Genomic DNA, 24,120 nt, shown 5'->3' with positions numbered 1-24,120 from the left:
AGGAACTCAGTGGAACTACGACAATGTAGCAGCAGTGCTAACCCCGTACAGCTGGGGTGTGAGACACAGGGAGAGCCACCTGCACAGGATTATGGGGTATGAGGTACAGGTAGAGCCACCTGCACAGGGTGGCTGGGGTATGAGATACAGGTAGAGCCACCTGCACAGGGTCACTGGGGTATGAGACACAGGTAGTCACCTGCACAGGGTCACTGGGGTATGAGACACAGGTAGTCACCTGCACAGGATTATGGGGTATGAGATACAGGGAGAGCCATCTGCACAGGGTCGCTGGGGTATGAGGTACAGGGAGAGTCACCTGCACAGGATCATGGGGTATGAGATACAGGTAGAGCCACCTGCACAGGGTCGCTGGGGTATGAGACACAGGTAGAGCCACCTGCACAGGATCATGGGGTATGAGATACAGGTAGAGTCACCTGCACAGGGTCGCTGGGGTATGAGATACAGGTAGAGTCACCTGCACAGGGTCATGGGGTATGAGATACAGGTAGAGTCACCTGCACAGGGTCGCTGGGGTATGAGATACAGGTAGAGCCACCTGCACAGGGTCGCTGGGGTATGAGATACAGGTAGAGCCACCTGCACAGGGTCACTGGGGTATGAGATACAGGTAGAGTCACCTGCACAGGGTCATGGGGTATGAGGTACAGGTAGAGCCACCTGCACAGGGTCACTGGGGTATGAGACACAGGTAGTCCCCTGCACAGGGTCACTGGGGTATGAGATACAGGTAGAGCCACCTGCACAGGGTCGCTGGGGTATGACACCTGCACAGGGTCGCTGGGGTATGAGATACAGGGAGAGCCACCTGCACAGGGTCGCTGGGGTATGAGGTACAGGTAGAGCCACCTGCACAGGGTCGCTGGGGTATGAGGTACAGGTAGAGCCACCTGCACAGGGTCGCTGGGGTATGAGGTACAGGTAGAGCCACCTGCACAGGGTCGCTGGGGTATGAGATACAGGTAGAGTCACCTGCACAGGGTCACTGGGGTATGAGACACAGGTAGTCCCCTGCACAGGGTCACTGGGGTATGAGATACAGGGAGAGCCACCTGCACAGGGTCGCTGGGGTATGAGACACAGGTAGAGTCACCTGCACAGGGTCACTGGGGTATGAGGTACAGGTAGAGCCACCTGCACAGGGTCACTGGGGTATGAGATACAGGTAGAGTCACCTGCACAGGGTCGCTGGGGTATGAGACACAGGTAGAGTCACCTGCACAGGGTCGCTGGGGTATGAGACACAGGTAGAGTCACCTGCACAGGGTCGCTGGGGTATGAGACACAGGTAGAGCCACCTGCACTGGCCTGGAACCCACGATGCACAACCACACTCAGCCACGGAACTGATTGATGCGGGCGGGGCTGCCAATAACCCTAATCCCACAGTCAGCTCCCTCCCTCTCTCTCTCTCTCTCCCTCTCTCTTCTGTGACCCCGGGTGCGAGCCAGTCAGCGCCTGCTCAGCACACGGCTGCCGGACGTTAATCCCCCTGGCCGTCTCCCCCATGACTCTGCAGAAAGGAGGAGCCGCGTCGCGCGTCTGAAGGAGGGACAGCACTTCCTGCGATCGATAACGGAGCGGAGGGGCCCCACGGGCATCGGGAGAGCGAGGAGCGGGAGGTGAGCAAGGTGAGCGAGGAGCACGTAGCGGCCTGGCTTTGCATGTGATAACCTCCCGGCTGGACTTTGCGCTACAGTCCCACCCCCACTCCCGCCCATAACAACATCCCCCCCCCCCACCCCCCGAGGAGAGGAGGCACAGACCGGCTTCTAATGCTCTGCACAGCATCACTCTCTCACCGCCCCTCAGCCAATCACAGCAGCCCATTCAGGCCTCCGCGGGGCCTAAGATGGCGGGCGTGATGCGTGGCGGGTTTTTCCCCACTCTCCACTTTCGCCTGAGTGTGGTTTTTATAAGCGCTGGTGGCGGGAGCGTGTAGATCAGCTCTCTGTTGCGCCCCACCACAATCGGCAGCGTTTCAATGGCCTCGCTCTGCAACTCAGAGCAGGGTTGGGGGCAAAGTGCAGCTGAACCTCCCCTGTGGGCGGCCCCCACCGACCCTGCAGACTGCGCCACGTCATCAGCATGCGGAGGACAAGCCGTCGCTCGGGGCGACGCGCGGAGCTCGCGCTCCTCTGAGCCGCGAGGGCGGCGGACGGTAAGCGGCGCGGGTCGAGCGCCGTCCTCCCGGGGAACGCCGCGCACCCCGCCCTCCGCGATCCACCCCTAAACGCCGCGCCTCTCAGCCGTCAACTGGGCTACGGCGAGGAAGCCACCAATCACGCGTGGGTACCAGAACATGCGTGCCACCAATTCACCAATCACGCGTGGGTACCGGAGCTTCTGCGAGGAAGCCACCAATCACGCGTGGGGACCAGGACGTGCGCTTCTGCTCCTTGGGCAGACGGAGGGTTAAGGGCAGCGGCGCTGCGTGAGGGCGCTGATTAAGGCGCTCGTTAGGGGCGGCCCTGTCCCTGTCCCGCTGCGTCTGAAAGGTCAGTGTGAGAGGAAGGTACTGTCAGGGCACAGACGGCTCTACTGGCACACAGAGAGCAGAGTGAGCACAGACGCAGGGGTCTGGGGTCTGGGGTCTGGGGTCTGGGGTCTGGGGTCTGGGGTCTGGGGTCTGGGGTCTGGGGTCTGGGGTCTGGGGTCTGGGGTCTGTGCTGGCCCGAGTGAGAATGACCCATGCAGGCTGAGGGGAGACACAGGAGATTACCCAGGAGCCCCCTGCTCGATCAGGGCTTTCAGCTTTCCTGGCTGGCTGGCGTGCATGAGCACTGGGCCTGTGTGTGAGCACAGAGACAGTGTGTGTGAGCACAGAGACACTGTGTGTGTGAGCACAGAGACAGTGTGTGTGTGAGCACAGAGACAGTGTGTGTGAGCACAGAGACAGTGTGTGTGTGAGCAGTGTGACTGTGTGTGTGAGCACAGAGACAGTGTGTGTGTGAGCAGTGTGACTGTGTGTGTGAGCACAGAGACAGTGTGTGTGTGAGCAGTGTGACTGTGTGTGAGCACAGAGACAGTGTGTGTGTGAGCAGTGTGACTGTGTGTGAGCACAGAGACAGTGTGTGTGTGAGCAGTGTGACTGTGTGTGAGCACGAGAAGTGACAGTGTGTGTGTGTGAGCAGTGTGACTGTGTGTGAGCACAGAGACAGTGTGTGTGAGCAGTGTGACTGTGTGTGTGAGCACAGAGACAGTGTGTGTGTGAGCAGTGTGACTGTGTGTGAGCACAGAGACAGTGTGTGTGTGAGCACAGAGACAGTGTGTGTGTGAGCACAGAGACAGTGTGTGTGTGAGCAGTGTGACTGTGTGTGTGTGAGCACAGAGACAGTGTGTGTGTGAGCAGTGTGACTGTGTGTGTGAGCACAGAGACAGTGTGTGTGTGGAGCAGGCTGGGTTCTGTGGGATTCCTCCCATGTGCCACCGGGCCGGAGCAGAACAGCAGGGGAGGCCTGGGGAAGCACAGGGCATCTGCTCTGAACACCGAGTACACAAACGCCACGCCCGCGGAACCCCGTCCCTAAACCCGCGGCGAAGGGGCACTCAGAATCCCCCCCCCCCCCCCCGTGGCGCCCGGGCACAGGAACCGTCCCGGCAGAGCTGAGCGGGACCGGCACAGATTCGGCCAAACTCGCAGGGAAGAGGCGCGAATCAGGACACCCGTCCCGAGCGGGGAAAAAGAAACCAAAAACACACACTTCCCAGAGACCGAGGAGCGGGGTCAGGGGAGGGGAGGGGAGGGGAGGGGAGGCGCTCGGAGTACAACTCCACCAGATCCAAGCGGAGTGGTCCTGGCATTTTCAGACATGACATTTTTTTTTTTACGCTGGTGATTAAAGGAAGCGCGGCTCTGACTGCAGACAGATCCCCCCCCCCCCCCACAGCCCCCCCTCAGAGGGGCGCGGGGCCGAGGAACAGAAGGGGAGCGGAGGCGCATCGTCCGCGTCCCACCGCCGCACGGGTCGACCGGGCCGAACCGGCACCCTTTACAAAAATACCACACCGGCGTCTACGGGCGACCCGAACAGACAGCGGGACACACAGACGCCGTCCGAGCCTCCAGAACAAGAGGCCTTTTAATCTCTCCTTTTTCATATCGTTCCAAGACAAAATGTCAAAGGAGTACGATGAGTTTCCGCGGGACCAGGACGAAACTCGCCCGTGCCAAAACCGCAAAAAAGCCGCCGTTACCGTCCCCCTCCGGACCCCAGACCGCCATCCTCTAACGGTCCATCGGTTTCCTCAGGTGGCCGTCTCCGCCGCGTTTAAATTGCGATAAAAAAGCCATTAAACTAATGAGCGCAATTAATTACAGCGATGGGCGAGCGTGCGGCTCAGACCCCAACTCCCACCCTCTGATTAATACTTAATGAGATATAAAAAAGTAAACAGGCCTATGAGCTCACAGCTGTAGCTTCAGTCCAACAACACGGTAATTTGGCACGATGAGAAAAAGAGACTGCTGTGATTAACATCATAATTAATGACATAACGTTTTTTTCTTCTTCCTCCCCACCCCCCACCCCCCACGCAAACGCTTATAAAAAGCAATTAATAATACATTAAATACGCATTTGCGTGACAATAATCGAGACGAATGCGAGTCTGCTTCGACTTGCGTATCCGGGGCGGGGAATGCGCCGTTTTGGCTGGCTGGCTCGGCCCTCGTTCTATGAGCTCAGCGGGTGATTCGACGAGCACACCGAAAGTTTTCTGTCTCCTCGGGCCGGAGCCGGGGGGGGGGGGGTCTGTCCTTTCGTTTCTGCCATCTCTACCCAGGCGTGCTCTTCCCCAGCGCAAATTAACCGAGCGCAAACTGCGCCGACTTCCGTCAAGCAGCGCGCAATGCATTATGGGAGGTCACTTAGAATAAAAATGAGAGGAGCCTCCGCCAGCCAGTCAAAGGGAGGGAGCGCCAGCAGTGAGGGAGATGCAAGGGGACGGAAGGAGGGGAACGGGGGACGGGGGGTGGCGTTTGGGGTAGCGGACCGTCCCTCCAAAGGGGGAGGGAGGGAGGGGGCTGCGAGGATCCTCCGCAACCACAGCCGCTTTATCACAGGGGGGGGCCCGGCCTGTTGGGCTGAGTGTTAACATCAATCTGAGAGAAGCCTAACAAAATTACATTTTAATAACCGTCTCCTGGCTTCATGGATTTCCGATAATCCCATAAATCCTGTTTTCTGCACCTCGGCGGGGGGGGGGGGAACCTCTGCGTTTCCTAAACCGGCCCCACGGGCCGATGCAGCGTCGCATTAGGGGCGCGGGGAGCAGGCCCATGCAGCGGCGCATTAGGGGCGCGGGGAGCGGGCCCATGCAGCGGCGCATTTCAGCGCCCGCATGCAGAGCAGCAGAACACAGGAGGGGAGAGCACAGGAGAGAGCGCAGGGACATGGGGAGGGTGTGTGTGTGTGAGTGTTGTGTGTGTGTGTGTGTTTTGTGTGTGTGTGTGTGTGTGTTGTGTGTGTGTGTGTGTGTGTGTGTGTGTGTGTGTGTGTGTGTGTGTGTGTGTGTGTGTGTGTGTGTGATTGTGTGTGTGTGTGTGTGTGTGTGTGTGTGTGAGTGTTTGTGTGTGTGTGTGTGTGCGCTCGTGTATGCGTCTCACTCATTAATAAACATAAAGAGGGCTTCTGAGACCTGAGAAACATTGCCCCTCCCTCTCTCTCTCTCCCTCTCTCTCTCTCCCTCTCTCTCCCTCCCTCTCTCTCCTCTCTCCTCCCTCTCTCTCCCTCCCTCCCTCTCTCTCCCCCTCCCTCCTTCCCTCTCCCTCCCTCTCCCTCCCTCTCCCTCCTCCCTCCTCTCTCTCCCTCCTCCTCTCCCTCTCTCCCCTTCTCCCTCTCTCTCTCAGCCCCAGAGCCCAGGCCCATGCAGATCAATGGGCAGTGATTATTCCATTTGTTTGGCGCGCTATAAATTAAGGCTATTACGGGCGAGGGGAGCATCGATCCCCCCCACCCCGCCCCGTTGCCGATGGAGACCTCACCGCCAGCGCCGGCCCAGTTCCGCCAAACGCTCTATCACCCCCAGCGCCCCCCCAGCGGGGCGCCTCGGAGCCCGCATTCCACAGAACGCTCAGCCAATCAGGGCCCGCCGTTTCACATCCCGGCCCCCCAGTAGCCAATCTGGCGGGTCGCCACAAACCGCGCGACAAGATTCAATCACTGGGCTTGAAATTCATTTCGTTGCTCTGTACTCGTGACATGTGCAATGACAATAAAGTTGAATCTAATCTAATCTAAAAAAAAATGGATAAAATGAGCCTGTTTTGGAAGAGCATTTTTATTTTTATTTGATCATTTTTATTATCTTGAAACGTGTTTTGGTTATCAGTACAGCAGTCAGTAAGCCCGTTTTTGGCTTCAGTAAGGGTAAAGATACAGACCGTTACTTCTGACAGACTGGGGTCTGAATGGGTCATTTCCTTTTTCCGGTCTCAGAGCGAGAGCCCAGCAGAGACGGGCGCTCCTGTGTGACACGCCTGTGAGCCCCTGCCATGCACACACCGACAGACACACTGACAGACATACAGTGTACACTGACAGACACACAGCGCACACTGACAGACACACTGACAGGCACGCAGTGCACACTGACACACATTGACATACACACAGCGCACACTGACAGACACACTGACAGACACACAGCACACACACACAGACACTGACAGACACACAGCACACACAGACAGACACTGACAGACACACAGCTCACACTGACAGACACTGACAGACACACAGCACACACTGACAGACACACAGTGCACACTGACAGACACATAGCTCACACTGACAGACACTGACAGACACTGACAGACACTGACAGACACACAGCACACACTGACAGACACTGACAGACACATAGCTCACACTGACAGACACACACTGCACGCTGACAGACACACTGACAGACAAAAACAGGGCCCATCTCAATCGCTTCCTCTGACCTTGACCGGTTAAAGCGAAGGGCTGCAGGTGCTCCTGCATGCTGCTCTGCCCCGCCCTGCCACGCCCTACTCTGCCACGCCCCGCCCCGCTCTGCCCCGCCCCGCACACGGTAACCGTGAGAGAGGGAACAGGGAGGCGCGCGGCTCCGATCCGCGCGCTGACTCAGCGCTTCTTCCGCGGGAGGGTCACGGCCGCCATGATTGATTTAATCTCCTCTGCCCGCGCTCGTTAGCGGGAGAACTCTCTTAACGGCCCCAGCGCGCGGAGCGCCTCGATTGTGCCTTCGACCTGTTCCTGTTCCTGTTCTGACCGCCCTGGCTCTGCCATGAAACGCGGTTCAACACGCCTGCTGGTCACTCAGAGAAACGAGCAGAGGTACAAGCTCACAGCTTTATGTTAAAAGTACTTTTATAATAATAATAATAATAATAATAATAATATGCTTAGATCACGTTTCTGGGCATTTCTGTACCAATGTGGCTTTCGTTAAAATAGTGCACAATAGTGATCTTTCACCCCACCCAAAATGAGGAACCACGGTTCTCAATCTCTGGCCCAAAATGACATCGTCACGAGAGACCTTGAGGGGAACTTGTAACAGCCTGAGACTGAGCCTGGGGCAGGAACAGTGTAAACAAGTCCTAAAAACCCACGCCAATTACCTAATTAGCACTGATTATTATACAAAGACACAGCTGGTGGGCCATGTTGGCAGCACTTGGGAAGGAATTACCAATCTGAAGGGAAACAGTAGGCAATCTGAGAGCTAACGAAGTTATCAAACTAGCTACGGAAAACATTTCTCAGCCACGCAAAATGATTTACAGCTTTAAGAATTTTCATTTCTGCGATCTCCTTAAAACACGGGCTACATCAAGTCTAAATTTAGCCTCCCTGAGAGTGTGACTCTAAAAATTCCCCTGGGCTATCCGGGGAGTGTATTTACGAAACGCATCCTTAAAATAGACGGAAATATTGATATAACCGTATATAAAAACTTTTCCCGAACCAACACTGCAAACATGAATATCGACTGCATATCCAGGGAGCGTTGTCTGTTATGTTTATGACCCAGCTTGACCTTCTATGAAATATTTTGAATTATTGAGGTTTAAAAAAAAAAGAATCATTTTTTTTTTAATAATAGAAAAAACAAGACTGTCCAAAAATACCAAAACCACCCACTCCCATTATCCGAACAGCCGAAAACACGGCAGAGAAACAGGCAACTGGGCTGGCCCAGACTCATCTTAGGCAGAAGATGAAGAACTGAAAAAGAGAAATAGAAATGAAGAGAGAGAGAGGGAAAAAAAAGAGGAAAGTGATTATCGTGACCGAATGACGATAGCGGGATGACACGCTGACGGAAGCGAACATTTCTGATAAATGGGGCGGGGGGCGACACAGCTCAGGAGGTAAGAGCGGTTATAGGGGTGACACAGCTCAGGAGGTAAGAGCGGTTATAGACGTTTATCGTGTTGTCGACCGAAACGCACAACGGCGAACGGGACGTCCGCACGGAAGCGCACGCGGGCGCGTCAGCTGTCGACCGCGACGTCGCCGCCGGGAACCTGAACGCCGACGAGGCGCGCGAGGAGGAAGAAGAAGACGAGGCACCGCGTCGCAGCGGCAGCAGCGGTCGCGCAGGTCAGCAGTCGCGCGCGGGGCCCGCAGCAGGCGTAACGAGGAGAGCCCGTCGCCATTACCCGGCGCCGCTAAGCACATGACCTGCGTGTCATCGATCGTGCTTCGCCGACACGATCGGTCACAGGGCAGGACAGCAGATTAGGCCTGGGAATAAACAGCGACGGTGTTCCCGCTTAGCGCGCGTGCTAACGCTAACGAGCTAGCGCTCTGCCACCGCTGCAGACAGAGCGCCACGTCTGCCAGGAGCTCGGTGCGCTCCGACACGGATAGGCTGGCTGCTACGCCACCGGCGCTGTATCACTTACAGCCCACCCTGTCATTCACACACTCAGCAGCAGCCAATGCATCCCCCCCACCGCCCCCCCGACCCCCCACCCCCCAAGATATTTCTGCTGGCGCACAAGTGCTCCGCTGCTGCCGGCAGTTTCTGGAAAGACCGGCTCACATTTCCATTCCGCTTGTTTTTATTTTTTTTAAAGTGAAGAGGGCAGCGAGGTCTTTGTTGGCGGGATCCCGCGCGGGGGGGTTTTTTTCGCGCGCACGCCCCCGCATGCCCGGAACGGGACGGGGCTCACGCTGTGCGAATCGGGGAAAACCCACCATGTTTCCAAAAAGTCCTCTGCCTCGGGCCCTGGGGGAATGTTTTTCCCCCCCCCCCATAGCAACCAGCTTTGCCTTCAGAACGCAGGCGGACGCGTGGAGCCAAGGAGGACTCCGGCACAGGCTCCCCAGCAGCCAGAGGGGAGTGACTTTTCTACATCCTCGCTCTCTGGCTGCTGCTGCTGCTCCTATAAACAGCGCCACCCTTAAAAATTAACGACCCAGAGATGCGCCCCGGCCCCACGAAAGATTCACGCAGTCCCGCGTGCTTACGGTTGACGGGGTCAAGCACGAGCAATAGACATAAAGCGACAGATCAATATGGCAGACTGGTCAAGGAGGGAAACTAAACTATACAGTCTGGGCCATGATGGAGATGGTTCCCACTGTTAGTCTCACCAAAAAAAAAAAAAAAACCTTCAGTGTTGTTGGGAGAACTACAGATCAGCAGTGATGGAGCCGCCATGACGCCAAGCCAAGCCCCCTCTGACTTGGTAAAGGCAGGACAGGCCTGGCACGGCGTTCCTGCTTTCTGCAGAGAGGCAGCAGTAGCCAGCCGATACTAAAAAAGAATAAAAAAATTTTAAAAAAACAACTCCAGGCAGAGCAAAGCTGGAAGTACCCAGTGTGCCCCAGTTTCCACACCCAAGGCTGCAAATGAAGGGAGGACGTATGCATGCATATATTCATACGGCCTGGAATAATGTGACAAGGCACCAGGGGGCTGAGAAACAATATAAAATACGATGGGAAGCATTAGCTCGGCTGTGTGCTAAAGATTTTTCCACAACGTCTGAACGATGGCGCATAAAACAAGCTTTAAAGGATAACTTCGGTTTTTTATTTTCTCTGACTTGGACCCATTTCCCCCCCTGACTATATATCCACCACGCCGATCTTTCTTCGTGGAGTTTTGGTCACCCCGATAACCGCTCCACTCCGCTTTGCAGGGCAGTCTAATCGGGGCCCACGAAAACGAGCCTGGAAATGCCCAATAACATAACCGCCCTCAAAATAATGACTGCACAGCACGAGGTAAAACATTCATTTGTGCAGTTTCCCATCAGTCCATTACCAGGCATTTGGCGCTTCAGCGGACGGACAGACTACGATTTTTGGCGGAAGCGTCGACTGTTCTCACTCAGTGAAATCACGGCGAGCGGAGAAATGGTGGAGTTGTTCTCTCCAGTAACTTCCAACATGCTGCCAAGGAAGTCAACTGGCGAGAAGAACTCCACCCGAACACCACCATGTGCGCACGAATACAGCCAGCCATGCTGCAATTAAGGACCTGTTCCTACAGTGAAAAAAAAAAAAGTAACATAAATGACTGGAGCAATAACTGGGCAGCAGTGTAGTGTAATGGGTAAGGAGTTCGTCTTGCAACCTAAAGGTCGCAGGTTCGATTCCCGGAGGTAGGACACTGTCGTTGTATCAAGGTACTTAACCTGCATTGCTCCAGTATATATCCAGCAGTATAAACGGATGCAGTGTAAATGCTGTGTAAAAAGAAGTTGCGTAAGTCGCTCCGGATAAGAGCGTCTGCTAATGTAAAAGCTCACAGTTATCCGTTAAGTACATGTGTATAAGCTAACAGAGCTTGTATTTGGTGGAAGACCACGTTGAGCAGGCATTTCAAGGCTCGTTTGTGGGGGCCCCACACCGCATTGCAAAGCAGTTCTCGAGGTGACTGAATCTCCACAAAGTAAGATGTGGCAAAAAATCATTATCAATGCAGTCAGCACGGTGGAATTACTTCAGAAAAAATGGGTGTGAAAAAAACCGAAGTGCTCCTTCAACGTGACCCCCAAGGCTGTGCCAGCAGCAGCACATGCAGATTGAATGCAACACCTCCAAGGAAGCCAAGGTAATCACAAGGGTCACGACCTTAATAAAACAAAGCTCACATCTCAGAAACTGTGAATTGTAGTTTTTTTCACTCCTTTCCCCTACAAGTAACAAGTGACTGTGTCAAATTTGTAGGCATTTGAGAGAGCGTCAGTTCAAAAACAGCTTCTTAAAAGCACGACCGCAAATGCCTTCAGGAATTTAACACACGGGCCTGAAGTTTTAAAAGCCTGAGTGGAGCCACCATAAGAGACTCTCCCAGGCAGGTGTACAGTGTGGCCTCCGCATCTCCACAGGGCCTCAGGACTACTCAGGACCCGGAGGCTGGCTGGTCTGGAGGCAGCCCGGAGGCTGGCTGGTCTGGAGGCACCCTGAGGCTGGTCTGTAGGCAGCCCGGAGGCTGGTCTGGAGGCAGTCCTGAGGCTGGTCTGGAGGCTCCCTGAGGCTGGTCTGGAGGCTCCCTGAGGCTGGTCTGGAGGCTCCCTGAGGCTGGTCTGGAGGCAGCCCGGAGGCTGGCTGGCCTGGAGGCAGTGCCTGAGGCTGGTCTGGAGGCAGCCCTGAGGCTGGTCTGGAGGCTCCCTGAGGCTGGTCTGGAGGCAGTGCCTGAGACTGGTCCGGAGGCAGTGCCTGAGTCTGGTCTGGAGGCACCCTGAGGCTGGTCTGGAGGCAGTCCTGAGGCTGGTCTGGAGGCTCCCTGAGGCTGGTCTGGAGGCAGTCCTGAGGCTGGTCTGGAGGCTCCCTGAGGCTGGTCTGGAGGCTCCCTGAGGCTGGTCTGGAGGCAGCCCTGAGGCTGGTCTGGAAGCAGCCCGGAGGCTGGTCTGGAAGCAGCCCGGAGGCTGGTCTGGAGGCAGCCCGGAGGCTGGCTGGTCTGGAGGCACCCTGAGGCTGGTCTGTAGGCAGCCCGGAGGCTGGTCTGGAGGCAGCCCGGAGGCTGGTCTGGAGGCAGCCCGGAGGCTGGGCTGGAGGCAGCCCGGAGGCTGGGCTGGAGGCAGTGCCTGAGACAGCCCTGAGGCTGGTCTGGAGGCTCCCTGAGGCTGGTCTGGAGGCAGCCCTGAGGCTGGTCTGGAGGCAGTCCTGAGGCTGGTCTGGAGGCTCCCTGAGGCTGGTCTGGAGGCAGCCCGGAGGCTGGTCTGGAGGCAGCCCGGAGGCTGGTCTGGAGGCAGGAGGCCCAGCAGGCTGGGAGTGGCCAGGCCTGGGTGTGGGAGGGGCCAGGCCTGGGTGTGGGAGGGGCCAGGCCTGGGTGTGGGAGGGGCTGCACACGTCCCGTCACGCTCTGGTGATGCTCCGGGGCTGAGGCTGTGCTCTATCCACACAGGCCCCCAGGCCAAAAAATGTGAAATGCCAATTTATTGAAATAAATAAAAAGAAAGCAGCCGTCTCCATCCGGTATGCTGACATACGGCAGGGAAAGCACCAAAGGCCAGGCTAAACCTTCCTAAACACACAGCCAGGGAAAAATCAGTATGTGCAGGAGACCGTCATCCTTAAAAGATTTAGCAGAGGACAGAGTGCCTTCACCGTTGGGCCCTCTCTTTGCAGAAATAACTAGCTCTCCAGAAAGACTTCTTAAAATTTTGATGAGAGCTGGTACCCACGCTCCTGTGTCAATGCTGCCTTATTCGGCGCCATTTTGGCATGCCGTGGAGGTAGTCTGCAGTCATCAGCTTTAATGGCAATATCAGAGACAGCTAAATTACTGCAGTCAGTCAGTCAGTCAGTCAGTCAGCCAGCCAGCCAGCCAGTCAGTCAGTCAGACAGCCAGTCAGTCAGTCAGTCAGCCAGTCAGCCAGTCAGGCAGTCAGTCAGCCATCCAGCCAGCCAGTCAGCCAGTCAGCCAGTCAGCCAGTCAGCCATCCAGCCAGCCAGCCAGTCAGCCAGTCAGCCAGTCAGCCAGTCAGTCTGTTAGGCAGCCAGTCAATCCTCCTGTCAGTCAGCCAGTCAGCCAGTCAGGCAGTCAGCCGGCCAGTCGGTCAGTCGGTCAGTCAGCCATCCAGCCAGCCAGCAGCCAGCCAGTCAGTCAGGCAGTCAATCTGCCAGTCAGCCAGTCAGTCAGTCAGTCAGTCAATCAGTCAGTCAGTCAGTCAGTCAGTTAGGCAGCCAGTCAATCCGCCAGTCAGTCAGTCAGTCAGCCAGTCAGTGGACTGAGTGAGAGAAGCGAGTAAGTGATTAAGTGAGAGGAAAGAGAGAGTGAGCGAAAAGGTGAGGCAGAGAGAGGAGGAAAGAGGGAGTGAGAGACAGAGAGAGAGGCATGTCCTGCGAGCCTGATCCACTGTACCTGCCGAGATCATAGAGAGAGAGAGAGAGGTGTTTTTCCACACAAGTTATTTAGCTCTTGTTTGCGAGTGCTGCCCGGCACGTCACTGGCATTAGAGACTGACTTTGGGGGACTAAGGAAATAAGCAGCTTTCTCTCCGTTCGATTGAAAGCACTCCTGCCTACCTACCCTCAATCCCTCTCTCTCTCTCTCTACCTCGGCTCCGGGGTAGCCATGCATCTCCTGCCCCGACTTGGCAGGTGTAAACAACATAAACAAGGTTACCTTAACCCCCCCCCACTGCCCCCCAACGCCCCCCACATCCTGTACAGACGATCCGTGTCGTATTAGTGCTCAGCGGGAAAGGAGAGGGTGAGCAGGACGGCACATAGAGCACGGCAGGCGGGGGGGGCTGGAAGTGCCACAGGGAGTGGTCGCGCCCGGAGAGCGATGACCCTTCGATTGCCCCCCCCCCCTTTACACCACTCAACAGGGCGTCACGGGCTGGATGCACTTCGCCATCATTTTTAACCGCGTGCGCACGTACGTCACGCTGACACATGCAGGCGCAATGCCACCCCCAGCACTAAATCTACACCTGCGTTCAGGTGCACTTCCCCCCCCGGCCCCAAGCACTAAATCTACACCTGCGTTCAGGTGCACTACCCTGCCCCCCCCACGCCCCCCCGACCCCCGGGCCCCAGCACCCCAGCACTCTGATACCCGGCGAGCAGAAGGCCCGTTCCCATGACTCCCACACTGCTGGCGTGCGAGGAGGAGAACACCTCTGACACCCCCGCGTGAGTCTAATTTCGGCAGGCGCGTTCGCTTTTCGCACTTCTAAATGCAACATAACAAGCGGGACAGCACCGAGGCCACGGGAAGAGGTGAAGTAATGCCACACTCGATATCACCGCGGCGATATTTCCTCTCGACAGAGCCGAGGAGACAATCAAAACCTGCGGGAAGGATCACAGCGCCTTCGTAAGAGCGATGACAGTTCTAATAAAGGCAGTGTCTCCTCTCGCCGTCGCCCTCAAAGAGAAACTAAAACGATTCTTCCTGCGAGGTACTGAAGACAGCGATTGCGAACACTTCATCATAACATAAATAAATAAATAAATAAATAAATAAATAAATAAACAAACCTCATATTCAAAAAGCTGCAAGTCTCCTGGAATAACCAGAAAATTAATGGACCCAACAGTTTTTTTTTTTACAGGAATTAAACACATTAAACTTTAATGATCAGAGCAACATAAATTATTAATATCATCAAAAAGAAGAGGAGAATCGTTCAATCGTTGGAAAAACAGATCGGTACGCAGGCACTTCCTTCTGAAAGGCTCACGGCCAGGCCACTGCAGGCACGGCCTAAATTCTGCCCCCGCTTTGACGTCTGCGCTGCGCACAGTAAGCAAGAGGACGGAGATGTTTCCGGATTTCGCGCGTCGGACAGCCGCGCCCATCGCAAGCAACGGAAACACAGCGCGAACCTTTCAGAGATCATCTGGAGCAGGGGGTTTAACAAAAACACTCAGTCCAATCAGTGTTAATCAGTTTAACCTTCAGGGTCCAAGTTAAACCATGCGGTCGTTCCCTGCACTTGGACCGGTACTTCTCTCTAGGGGTTTCGACACACTTGTTCCTGGTTATGGTTATACGCTTTGTTGTACGTCGCTCTGGATAAGAGCGTCTGCCAAATGCCTGTAATGTAATGTAATGTAATCAGCACACAAGTGAGATCCCAGTGGGGGCCATTTTGCAAACCTCCCTCGGAGCTCCTTCCCCATTAAAGCTGATCTGCCACGGCGAGCTTCGCCGCAGTGTAACGGAGACGCGCGACTTTGCGAAGACGCTTCGCGTGACAAACGTCTCGCGCTCTCCCCGAGGCTGTCTCGGAGATAACTGGCACTTCCCCGCACCGGAAGCGAACGAGGAAGGGCGTCTGACGTAAAACGTCAGCGCTCTGAAGAAAAACCCGTCTCTCTCCCGTCGCGCAAATGTCCAGTTGTAGTCGTCCACGCCATAACGGGGACACGCAAACCTGCAGACCCGGTAAAGCTCATTTCTGCAGGTTCCATCCCAGCAGCAGGAAGAGTAAATCACTCACAACCACACAGAGCCAGTGCAATCCCCACTCCACTCCACTGCCTCATTCTGATGTGTTAGCTAAGGTTCACGAGTGGACAGTGGTGACATCGTTTGTGACATCCTGTCAATCGATGCGTTCCTGGTGTCAACAGAGCACAACAATTGAATTATCCCCAGCTTGAATGCCACAAGGGGACGCAAACACTCTTTGAGTGTACAGTGAATGCACAGCATCTCTTTGAAATTAAAACAAGTGCAAAACTGATTTAATACCTTCTTGCGGCATGTATATAAAATTCTCATTTAATTTTTTTTCTACTAATAATTCAATTGTTTTAACTATGTAATGAACACTTTTAATAGCAGTTGTTCAAAACGAAGTGCTATAAATGCGATATGAAACCAATATTAATCTTTCACACTCAAACAGGACTGAAATATTACATTAATGTTTCCCTTTTTTGGTTTACCAGCCATAAATCAACATCCTATGGAAACTACCTTTCTCAATTATACTTTTATTACAAGGTCTCTCTCTAACAGGCAGCTTCATCTCTGTACGTGGAGTTCTTGGTCTAAATGACATTTATTCATGATCAAATAATAGTAAGCTTTAAAATAATAATTTCCAGCTGACATCTTGAGTTATTTATCGGGTATGAAAAACCTTCAAGGGCCACTTCATCAACAGAACTCAAGGCTGAAGTTTGAAAGAAGAACACCACAAATCTTCAACAATGTGGGCATTCATAGACAAGTTTGTGAGTACTGCAATAGTGAATTCTGCAGTACAAGAAATCTTAAGTGTTTTAAAAATAATAATAATAATATTTGTCCCTTGTACACTGATGTCCTCCCTCAGGTGACCTAGTTTAGCACTAAAAACTCCCACACGGAGCTCAGAACCAAAATTTTGAGTTAAAAAGGCGGTTTCTCAGCAGACACAACCCATGCAAACTGAACTGGGCGTTACTACGTCAAGGCAACGCTGGCTGTGCGATCCAGGTAGCACAGTGAAACCCAGCAGCACAGCCATCTTAGCATGATCTTTGGTTTGAGTGTGGGCCACAGACTGCCTCTGTGGTCTGTTCACCTATGCCAGTGACTGTTCATGTCAAACACAGACTGCCGCTGTGGTCTGTTCACCTATGCCAGTGACTGTTCATGTCAAACACAGACTGCCTCTGTGGTCTGATCACCTACGCCAGTGAGCGTCCCCGTCAAACACAGACTGCCTCTGTGGTCTGATCACCTACACCAGTGAGCGTCCCTGTCGAACACAGGCTGCCTCTGTGGTCTGTTCACCTACGCCAGTGAGTATTCATGTCGAACACAGGCTGCCTCTGTGGTCTGTTCACCTACGCCAGTGAGTATTCATGTCGAACACAGGCTGCCTCTGTGGTCTGTTCACCTATGCCAGCGAGCGTTCATGTCAAACACAGACTGCCTCTGTGGTCTGTTCACCTACGCCAGCGAGCGTCCCTGTCAAACACAGACTGCCTCTGTGGTCTGTTCACCTACACCAGTGAGCGTCCCTGTCAAACACAGACTGGCTCTGTGGTCTGTTCACCTACGCCAGTGAGTATTCATGTCAAACACAGACTGCCTCTGTGGTCTGTTCACCTACGCGAATGAGCTTCCCTGTCAAACACAGACTGCCTCTGTGGTCTGTTCACCTACGCCAGTGAGCGTCCCTGTCAAACACAGACTGCCTCTGTGGTCTGTTCACCTACACCAGTGAGCGTCCCTGTCAAACACAGACTGCCTCTGTGGTCTGTTCACCTACGCCAGTGAGCGTCCCCGTCAAACATAGACTGCCTCTGTGGTCTGCTCACCTACGCCAGCGAGTGTTCAGGTCGAACACAGTGCTGCGCGTCGCAGCAGGTAGCCTAGCACCACAGTCTGCGTGTTTTAAACCCTGCAGTACCGCAGCACTGGGGCAGTGGGGCACACTGAGGCCAAAGAGGAGACGGCCAGCTCTGTAACGCGGACAGATAAAAGACGCGGACGCAGCAATAGTGCGTCACGACCAGGGCAGGAACCCAACTTCACCGGTGTCCGCGGACCAAAGAGCCCGACGCGCCCCAAAATCCACCCGCCAATTTCACTGCGTTACCAGACAACTAGATGTTTAAAATGGAAAAAGACGTCCACATGATGGATGGTCACCTGCCAAAGTGGCTGGTAGACAAACTCAGCAGCCACAGATAAATATTACATTACATTACATTACAGGCATTTAGCAGACGCTCTTATCCAGAGCGACTTACATTGTATCCATTTATACAGCTGGATATATAACAAAGGTTAAGTGCCTTTGCTCAAGGGTACGACAGCAGTGTCCTACCGGGGAACTGAACCTGCGACCTTTAGGTTACAAGACCAACTCCTTAGCCATTATACTACACTGCCGCCCCAAATAAGTCTTGCCAGGATTTGGCTGGTGGCTGGTGTTAATTTCGCACCCTGGTCGCAACTCCAGTTTAAACAAGAAAGACCAGGTCGAAACCTAGTATATGGCTGGACCTAACACACGCGATCCGGCCGACCAATGGTGTAACTTCATAACTCGGCCAACCAATGGTGTAACTTCATAACTCGGGCGACCAATGGTGTAACTTCATAACTCGGGCGACCAATGGTGTAACTTCATCACTCTCTCACTCTCTCTCACTCTCTCACTCTCTCACTCTCTCACTCTCTCACTCTCTCACTCTCTCACTCTCTCACAGACGTTCGCGTTTGTAGGGCTGGCCCCGCTGTTGCGGTCCAGCCAAAAAATAAAATAAAATAAAAACACACACACACACACACACACACGGAAATGAAGAGACGGCCGCTCACCCTGTCCTTCATCCTCCAGCTCTGCGCCAGGGCCTTGGAGCCCTCGATCTTCTCCGAGTGGCGCTTCTTCATGAAGGCCAGCGGCAAGTTCCAGTCGCTCATGTCCGCCTCCTCCTCCTCCGCCAGGCCCGCCACCACGGGCGAGTGCAGCGGCTCTGCGTCCATTTTCATCAGGGCCCTGAGCGGGGGGGGGGGACACAGGCCAGGCGGAGGTTACTGAGGCCCTGAGCCGCACGGCCCCAAACTGACCACCCCCCAGCCCCCCGTCCTCCGTCCTCCGTCCCCGGGTCAGAAACCCCACCCATCCAGGACATTTCGGGCCTTCAAAGTCAAACTCCGCTTCCGCAGATCAATACCGCAGTCTCAACCTGCGGCAGTTTTTTCCCCCACGGTATCCGCCGGCAACCCACCCACTGCAAACAGAGCACAGCAAACAGGCCTTCCGTCCACAGCTCCTACACACTCGCCCTGCTTCTTATGACATACTGCAAAAATCCCTATTAATCTGAACGTTACCTTCATTCTGACGTTCGTTATTGAGCTCGATATTTTGTCGCGTGGAAAGGGAAGAATTAACAATAATATGATGCAACATTACGCCATTTTGAAGGAAGAGGTACAATGTTATACGACGTGCTTGAGGACAGAACAAAAACCGTCCAATTTACGACGCTGAATTTTCTAACGCCGAGAGAACTCCACGCTACGGGCTTAGCAGGTACCCAGGGCAGCACAGAGCTCCTGCACCAGTGGAATCCTGCACCTGAGCCAATCAGAGGGCCCAATCCCTGTTCACTGCATTATGCTAATTCAGCTGATGCTCGTATGCAGAGAAACTTACAACGAAGGAGCCTGACGAATGGAATACGGTTTCCCTCCCGTTACAGAGAGCATTACTGCTCCGATTCGCTGTGGTCTACTTACACTCAAAGGTTACAAAGCCAACGCTGCAGACTGGGCCATCGTATTAGCCAAGTCAAAAACGGCTTTAGGCTTTCAAGGGACGGAAAGGCAATACAACACATTAGTATTATCAATGTCAAGTTGCCGGTAAAATACATCACTGCTATTTTCCCCAAAAGCAAGATGAGCCAAATAAAACACACTAAAATCTTCAATTGGGCAACTGAACATGTGGTCTCATTCTTAAGATGACTTGCCTGCCCCTTGAGCTACTTCAACATGTTCTCCAGCTCTTTCATGGGCTTGCATTTAGAGAGCTCAGCGTTCACCAACTCCAACATTTCTCACTTCTGGAAAGTTCATCCTTGTTTGCCATCAATGTACTGTAGCTGAATTTTCCACAAAAAAAAACCAAATATAACTATTGCCAAAAGTTTGGTTCACCAGTCGTGCTCTAAGGCTTGCAGTCTGGTACCTAAAATAGTCACAAAGGTGGTGAGTCTGGTGATGAGTCCATGATAATCTGTCACTGAAGATCAAGTGAAGTATTTGTATGCAAAATGAGTATCTACTGCACAAGCAATTCAGTTCAGGCACAGATCATAAACATTACAGGGGCATATATCCGAAACCTCAGAGCCAACAAGTAACAGGGAATTCGTCCATGCTTTTCGTCAGCATTTGATAGGACTGGACGGTGAGGCTGAAGCACGACCCCCAAGTGCTATTATGGTTAGAATAACCGTTTCAATTTCCGGATACTTCCGGGTTTTGTGATAAGTGCTAAAGCAATCTCGCTGAAACATGTCGACTCCTTCCATCAGTCAACACTGTAAAATTACTTTAAAATAGAATTATGAAAAATAAAAATACTTAATATACTTATTTCCATTATGCATATTTTCATTCTTTTTTAGTTTTTATATAATTTCACATTCACAAGTCAAAATTGAACAGTGGGATCGTTTTGACTTAATGTTTTTCAATTAGAGATAAATAATACGAAACATAATTACAACCACTAACAAAAAAATAAATAAAAAATCTTCCAACCATGAGGATAAGGACGTTTCCACCAACGTCTACAAACCACGCCAGTTTGTATCAAGAGACACGCCCACATTCCAGTTCAAAGCCAAACGATTGCCACCGACAGTGACTTGACCATTATGGTTTCACATCATCTTTGCACAACGTCAGCTGATGCACGGTTATTCTACCGATACTATGCTCAACAGCAATAATACGGCTGCCAGCCGGTTTCGTTTAAAATGAATTTAAGAATAACACGAAGCATAAAACCGAATGCACAAGGCCAGTCAATTGTCAGATACCCATGGACAACAGCAACGTTTGGACGACTGGAATGTTACACTGCAGAATAATTACCATTAGTTTTATTTTAACCAAGCTCTAATTTCATAATGCAACTTTGTACAACAATCATCAGTAAAGAAGTTTGAATTACCGCAGCTGCTTCAAATTAGTGATTGCAAACATACTCACTAGCCAAGAATCGTCGGTTATCAAAGTTACCATTTGCAAGAGTGCACAACAATGTAACTATACTGCTTGATGTCTGATAAGCCCAATTAAAACCATCAATTGGCCAATTGTTTAATTACATTTCAAGCAACACATTATACAGCTAACGATACTATAGTGAGCTAAGTAAACTGCAACTTGCTAGCTAGCTTGCTAGCTATCCAGCTGTGCTGCCATGCACATGCAAAATCTAACATAGCTTGCTAGCTTGCTAAATTCACGGCCAAAGACGGATACGGAGAACCCCACAGAATCATAAACACGTCAGTCCGTATCTTGTAGGTGGACAAAAGGAACATAAATGAGGATATTCAATGGCCAATACAGAAGGTAACCAGCAAATCTACAGACCTTGACGTGGTTGAATCGCTCCCGCGGGCTTGGAAACTTCTGCGTCCCTTTTCTACGACACTGGCGGCCGCGCAGAGAACACCTGACAGCAGATTATACGGCAAATCCCACAATTTGCGATAAATGTCAACGCCGACAAGTCCGAGTTCACCCGTTAAGGGCTTGTCGGGGAATGTGCCGTGTCTTTCCCTGCGTCCACTCCTCGCTAGGGGCTGGAAAAGAGGCCCATCGTCGCAGGGACTCTCAGCTTGGGCCACACCAAGCTCTTACGAACTTGTGCAATCGATGACCTGGTTGCAGTGCTTCTCTCGTGGACCCGGAGATGGTCGCGGGTAATTTTTTGCTACCGCTGACCTCAAAACGAACCTCTATTCGCTTCTGTTTCTCCACAGAGATACTTTCTCAGCATTTGTACAAGGGCGCCGCCATGTTGGGGTAAACCCAGAATGCACCGTGCTGGCGAGGGCGGTCCTGAAACTGAGATATGTCAGTAAAACGTCACCGCACGAATTGGTCAGTGGCCGAATCGTGTAGTAGTTCTGCTTCAAACTCCCTAAATGGAAAAAGCAATGCAAAAGCACTTGAAACACTTGAATACTGCGAAGTTATAATTAACTTTAAAAAATGTTATTCAAATGCAATAATACCCCTTTGTATGTGTTTTTCTTTTTATTGTTGTGTCTCTTGTAAGACTATGGTGTTGTATTTAAATGTTATTGACATATCATTTATCTACATTTTGTGATGATTTAAATGAAGAGCATTAAAAATAGTGCGGTAGTGCACGTAACCCCGCATTGGCCACCAAATTATTAAATAAACCCATAAATAAATAGTGTGGCAGGGCAAAATTGTATATATTTTTTGCACTTCTGTGATGATCACGCGTTTACACCGTCAGATTAGATAAACTCTAATGATAATTGTTTCTTTGGAAAATAAACCAGATCATGTTTTTTCAGTTTAGTCTGCTCATTTTTATCACATGGTATAATCGCGCTTCTGGCGATACTACTGGGGATTCGCAACTCATTGCATTTTCTGTTAACAGGAAATATGAACAAGCGTGAATCCGCAATAGCTGCGCAATAGCTGCATCCGCGCACACACCCTCACACAAACACGTGACCTCTTCTTTGGCTCAAGACCAACCTTTCCACGAAATCTTGTGCAAATCTGTGAATACATTCGGGAGTTATGCACCTTTTTGTGATAGGCCACGCCCCTCTTGGTCAATCGGCAGTTACTCAGCTCTGCCTTCGGTCATGACCAACGTCCATGCCAAATTGCAGCCTCCTGGGTTGACAACTGCGGCCGCTACGGGGTGAGACACTTTTTTGTGGACCAACCGACCAATCGACCGACCGACCGACAGACAGAGCTATAGAGCAGCTAAAAATATGTATGTTTAGAAGCCGAGACCACGTGTCACAATGAGCCACAAAGGAGCCACCGCACACAGCTTCCAGTCCCATGTATTCAAGCGGCAAACGATGTCTTGCAAATATAATTGAAAGATGTCCAATTTTAGCCTGCAGTGCACACTCAATTCGTGAGTCTGCTGTGGCCGGAACTGAAAGTGAAACAGAGTTTGATATTGCGTAGTGATAGGTCTGCGGCATGTCGACATTTATAATAATGGGCACATGGAAGAAGACATTGATTTCCACCCAGCATATTATTAACAGATTCATTCGTTGCTCAGTTGTGACATAGGCAGTTTATCATTGTGGGACATGCAGGTGCACATGCATGGGTGGGGGTGGGGGTGGGGGGGGGGGGGGGGTGGCGCCCCCTCCCACCCGAATAAAGGGATCACAGAGCTTCTCCACCCTAGCTCCCCAGTGGTGGAACGAACTCCCTCTTGTCCCTCTTCGAACCTCTCCCTCACTACCCATCTCCCACCGTGGTCTGAAGACACATCTCTTCAGACTATACCTGGACTAACTGCCACCACATCAGTGTATCATTTCACTTTAAATCCCCCCTTTCATGACACTTATGTTACATGTACCCCCCATTCCAGCACTTTTTGTAATTTGCATTCGTCCTAATATTGTAGCTTGTCCTTAGTCTTCTCCCTAGTTTGGCTTAGCATAAGTTAGGTCAGAATAATGTTCACTGTGTGAACTGAACTGTGTTCTTGGCTAGAAATAGCTGTACGAAATGAGTATCGTACCGTATTGAACCTGTGTTTTGTAGTTGTCCAATGATCATGACTATGCACTTTTGTACGTCACTTTGGATAAAAGTGTCTGCTAAATAAATGTAATGTAATGGAAGACTCACAAATGTGGCAGGACACATCAGCAGTGGACAGTGGAATAGCTGTGTTCACCCCCTCAAAACCCCAGCAACAGTACAACAAAATTGGCTTCATCTACTCCTGGACATTTGTTAGCAAGAAGTCCACAGTGAAGAGTAAAAAAGAATATAATTGTTTATGATTAAGAACGGGCTTCTGAGCTTTTAGCTAGCAAGCATTTGTGCACATAGAGCAACACAGATCAGCATTTAAACAAGAAGCAACACTCAACAGCTTGTTAAGCATCTGTGCATGTTAAAACATGAAAATGCATTTAATACCCTTTTTGCAAGTGTTTGTTAAATCCTGTTGGACTTTAAATACTGGATCGCTAACAACTTTGAGTGTATCATTTAAAAATGAATATTTGTGTCATATTTTGTTAGCTGAGATAATTTAGTCATTTAGCCATGTAAAATTGCAATTTTCAAACAATATACTTAAACAAAAGCATAACATTAAAGAACTAACATTAGCATTAATATTCAGGACTATTAAAGCAGATTTTTACAGCTTCATAACCAACTTGTGTGCTGCTGGGCTGTATTTTTCTTATACTAACTAGCTAGCAATCAAATGGCTATTGACTGCTTCCATCACTAAGCCGAGATGGCCAGAATACTTCAGAGGCTATTTGCTCATAAAAAAAAAAAATTCTTACAGGCTAATTAGATGATTTGTTCTCAAGTTGATATTGACGGCAAAATGATTATATAGTTCTGTCTGGGTCATTTTCTGTTGTGAATTTTTATTTA

The 24,120-nt window shown here is 51.8% G+C and overlaps 1 protein-coding gene across 1 annotated transcript in view; it reads right to left on the bottom strand.

Moving 5' to 3' along the window:
• Positions 1–21,525, bottom strand: part of rptor (regulatory associated protein of MTOR, complex 1) — a 204,191-nt gene extending 182,666 nt beyond the window's left edge. Inside the window, 2 exon segments of the mRNA XM_064324324.1 lie at positions 18,262–18,439; positions 21,061–21,525. Of these exon segments, the coding sequence (XP_064180394.1) occupies positions 18,262–18,432 (171 nt within the window). The 5' untranslated portion in view covers positions 18,433–18,439; positions 21,061–21,525.
• Between the last annotated feature and the right edge of the window lie 2,595 nt (positions 21,526–24,120).

Source organism: Anguilla rostrata, chromosome 2 (assembly GCF_018555375.3).
Source record: "Anguilla rostrata isolate EN2019 chromosome 2, ASM1855537v3, whole genome shotgun sequence".
Classification (NCBI taxonomy): domain Eukaryota; kingdom Metazoa; phylum Chordata; class Actinopteri; order Anguilliformes; family Anguillidae; genus Anguilla; species Anguilla rostrata.
The sequence above is the reverse complement of the archived record's forward strand: the minus strand, read 5'-3'. Positions and strand labels throughout refer to the sequence as shown.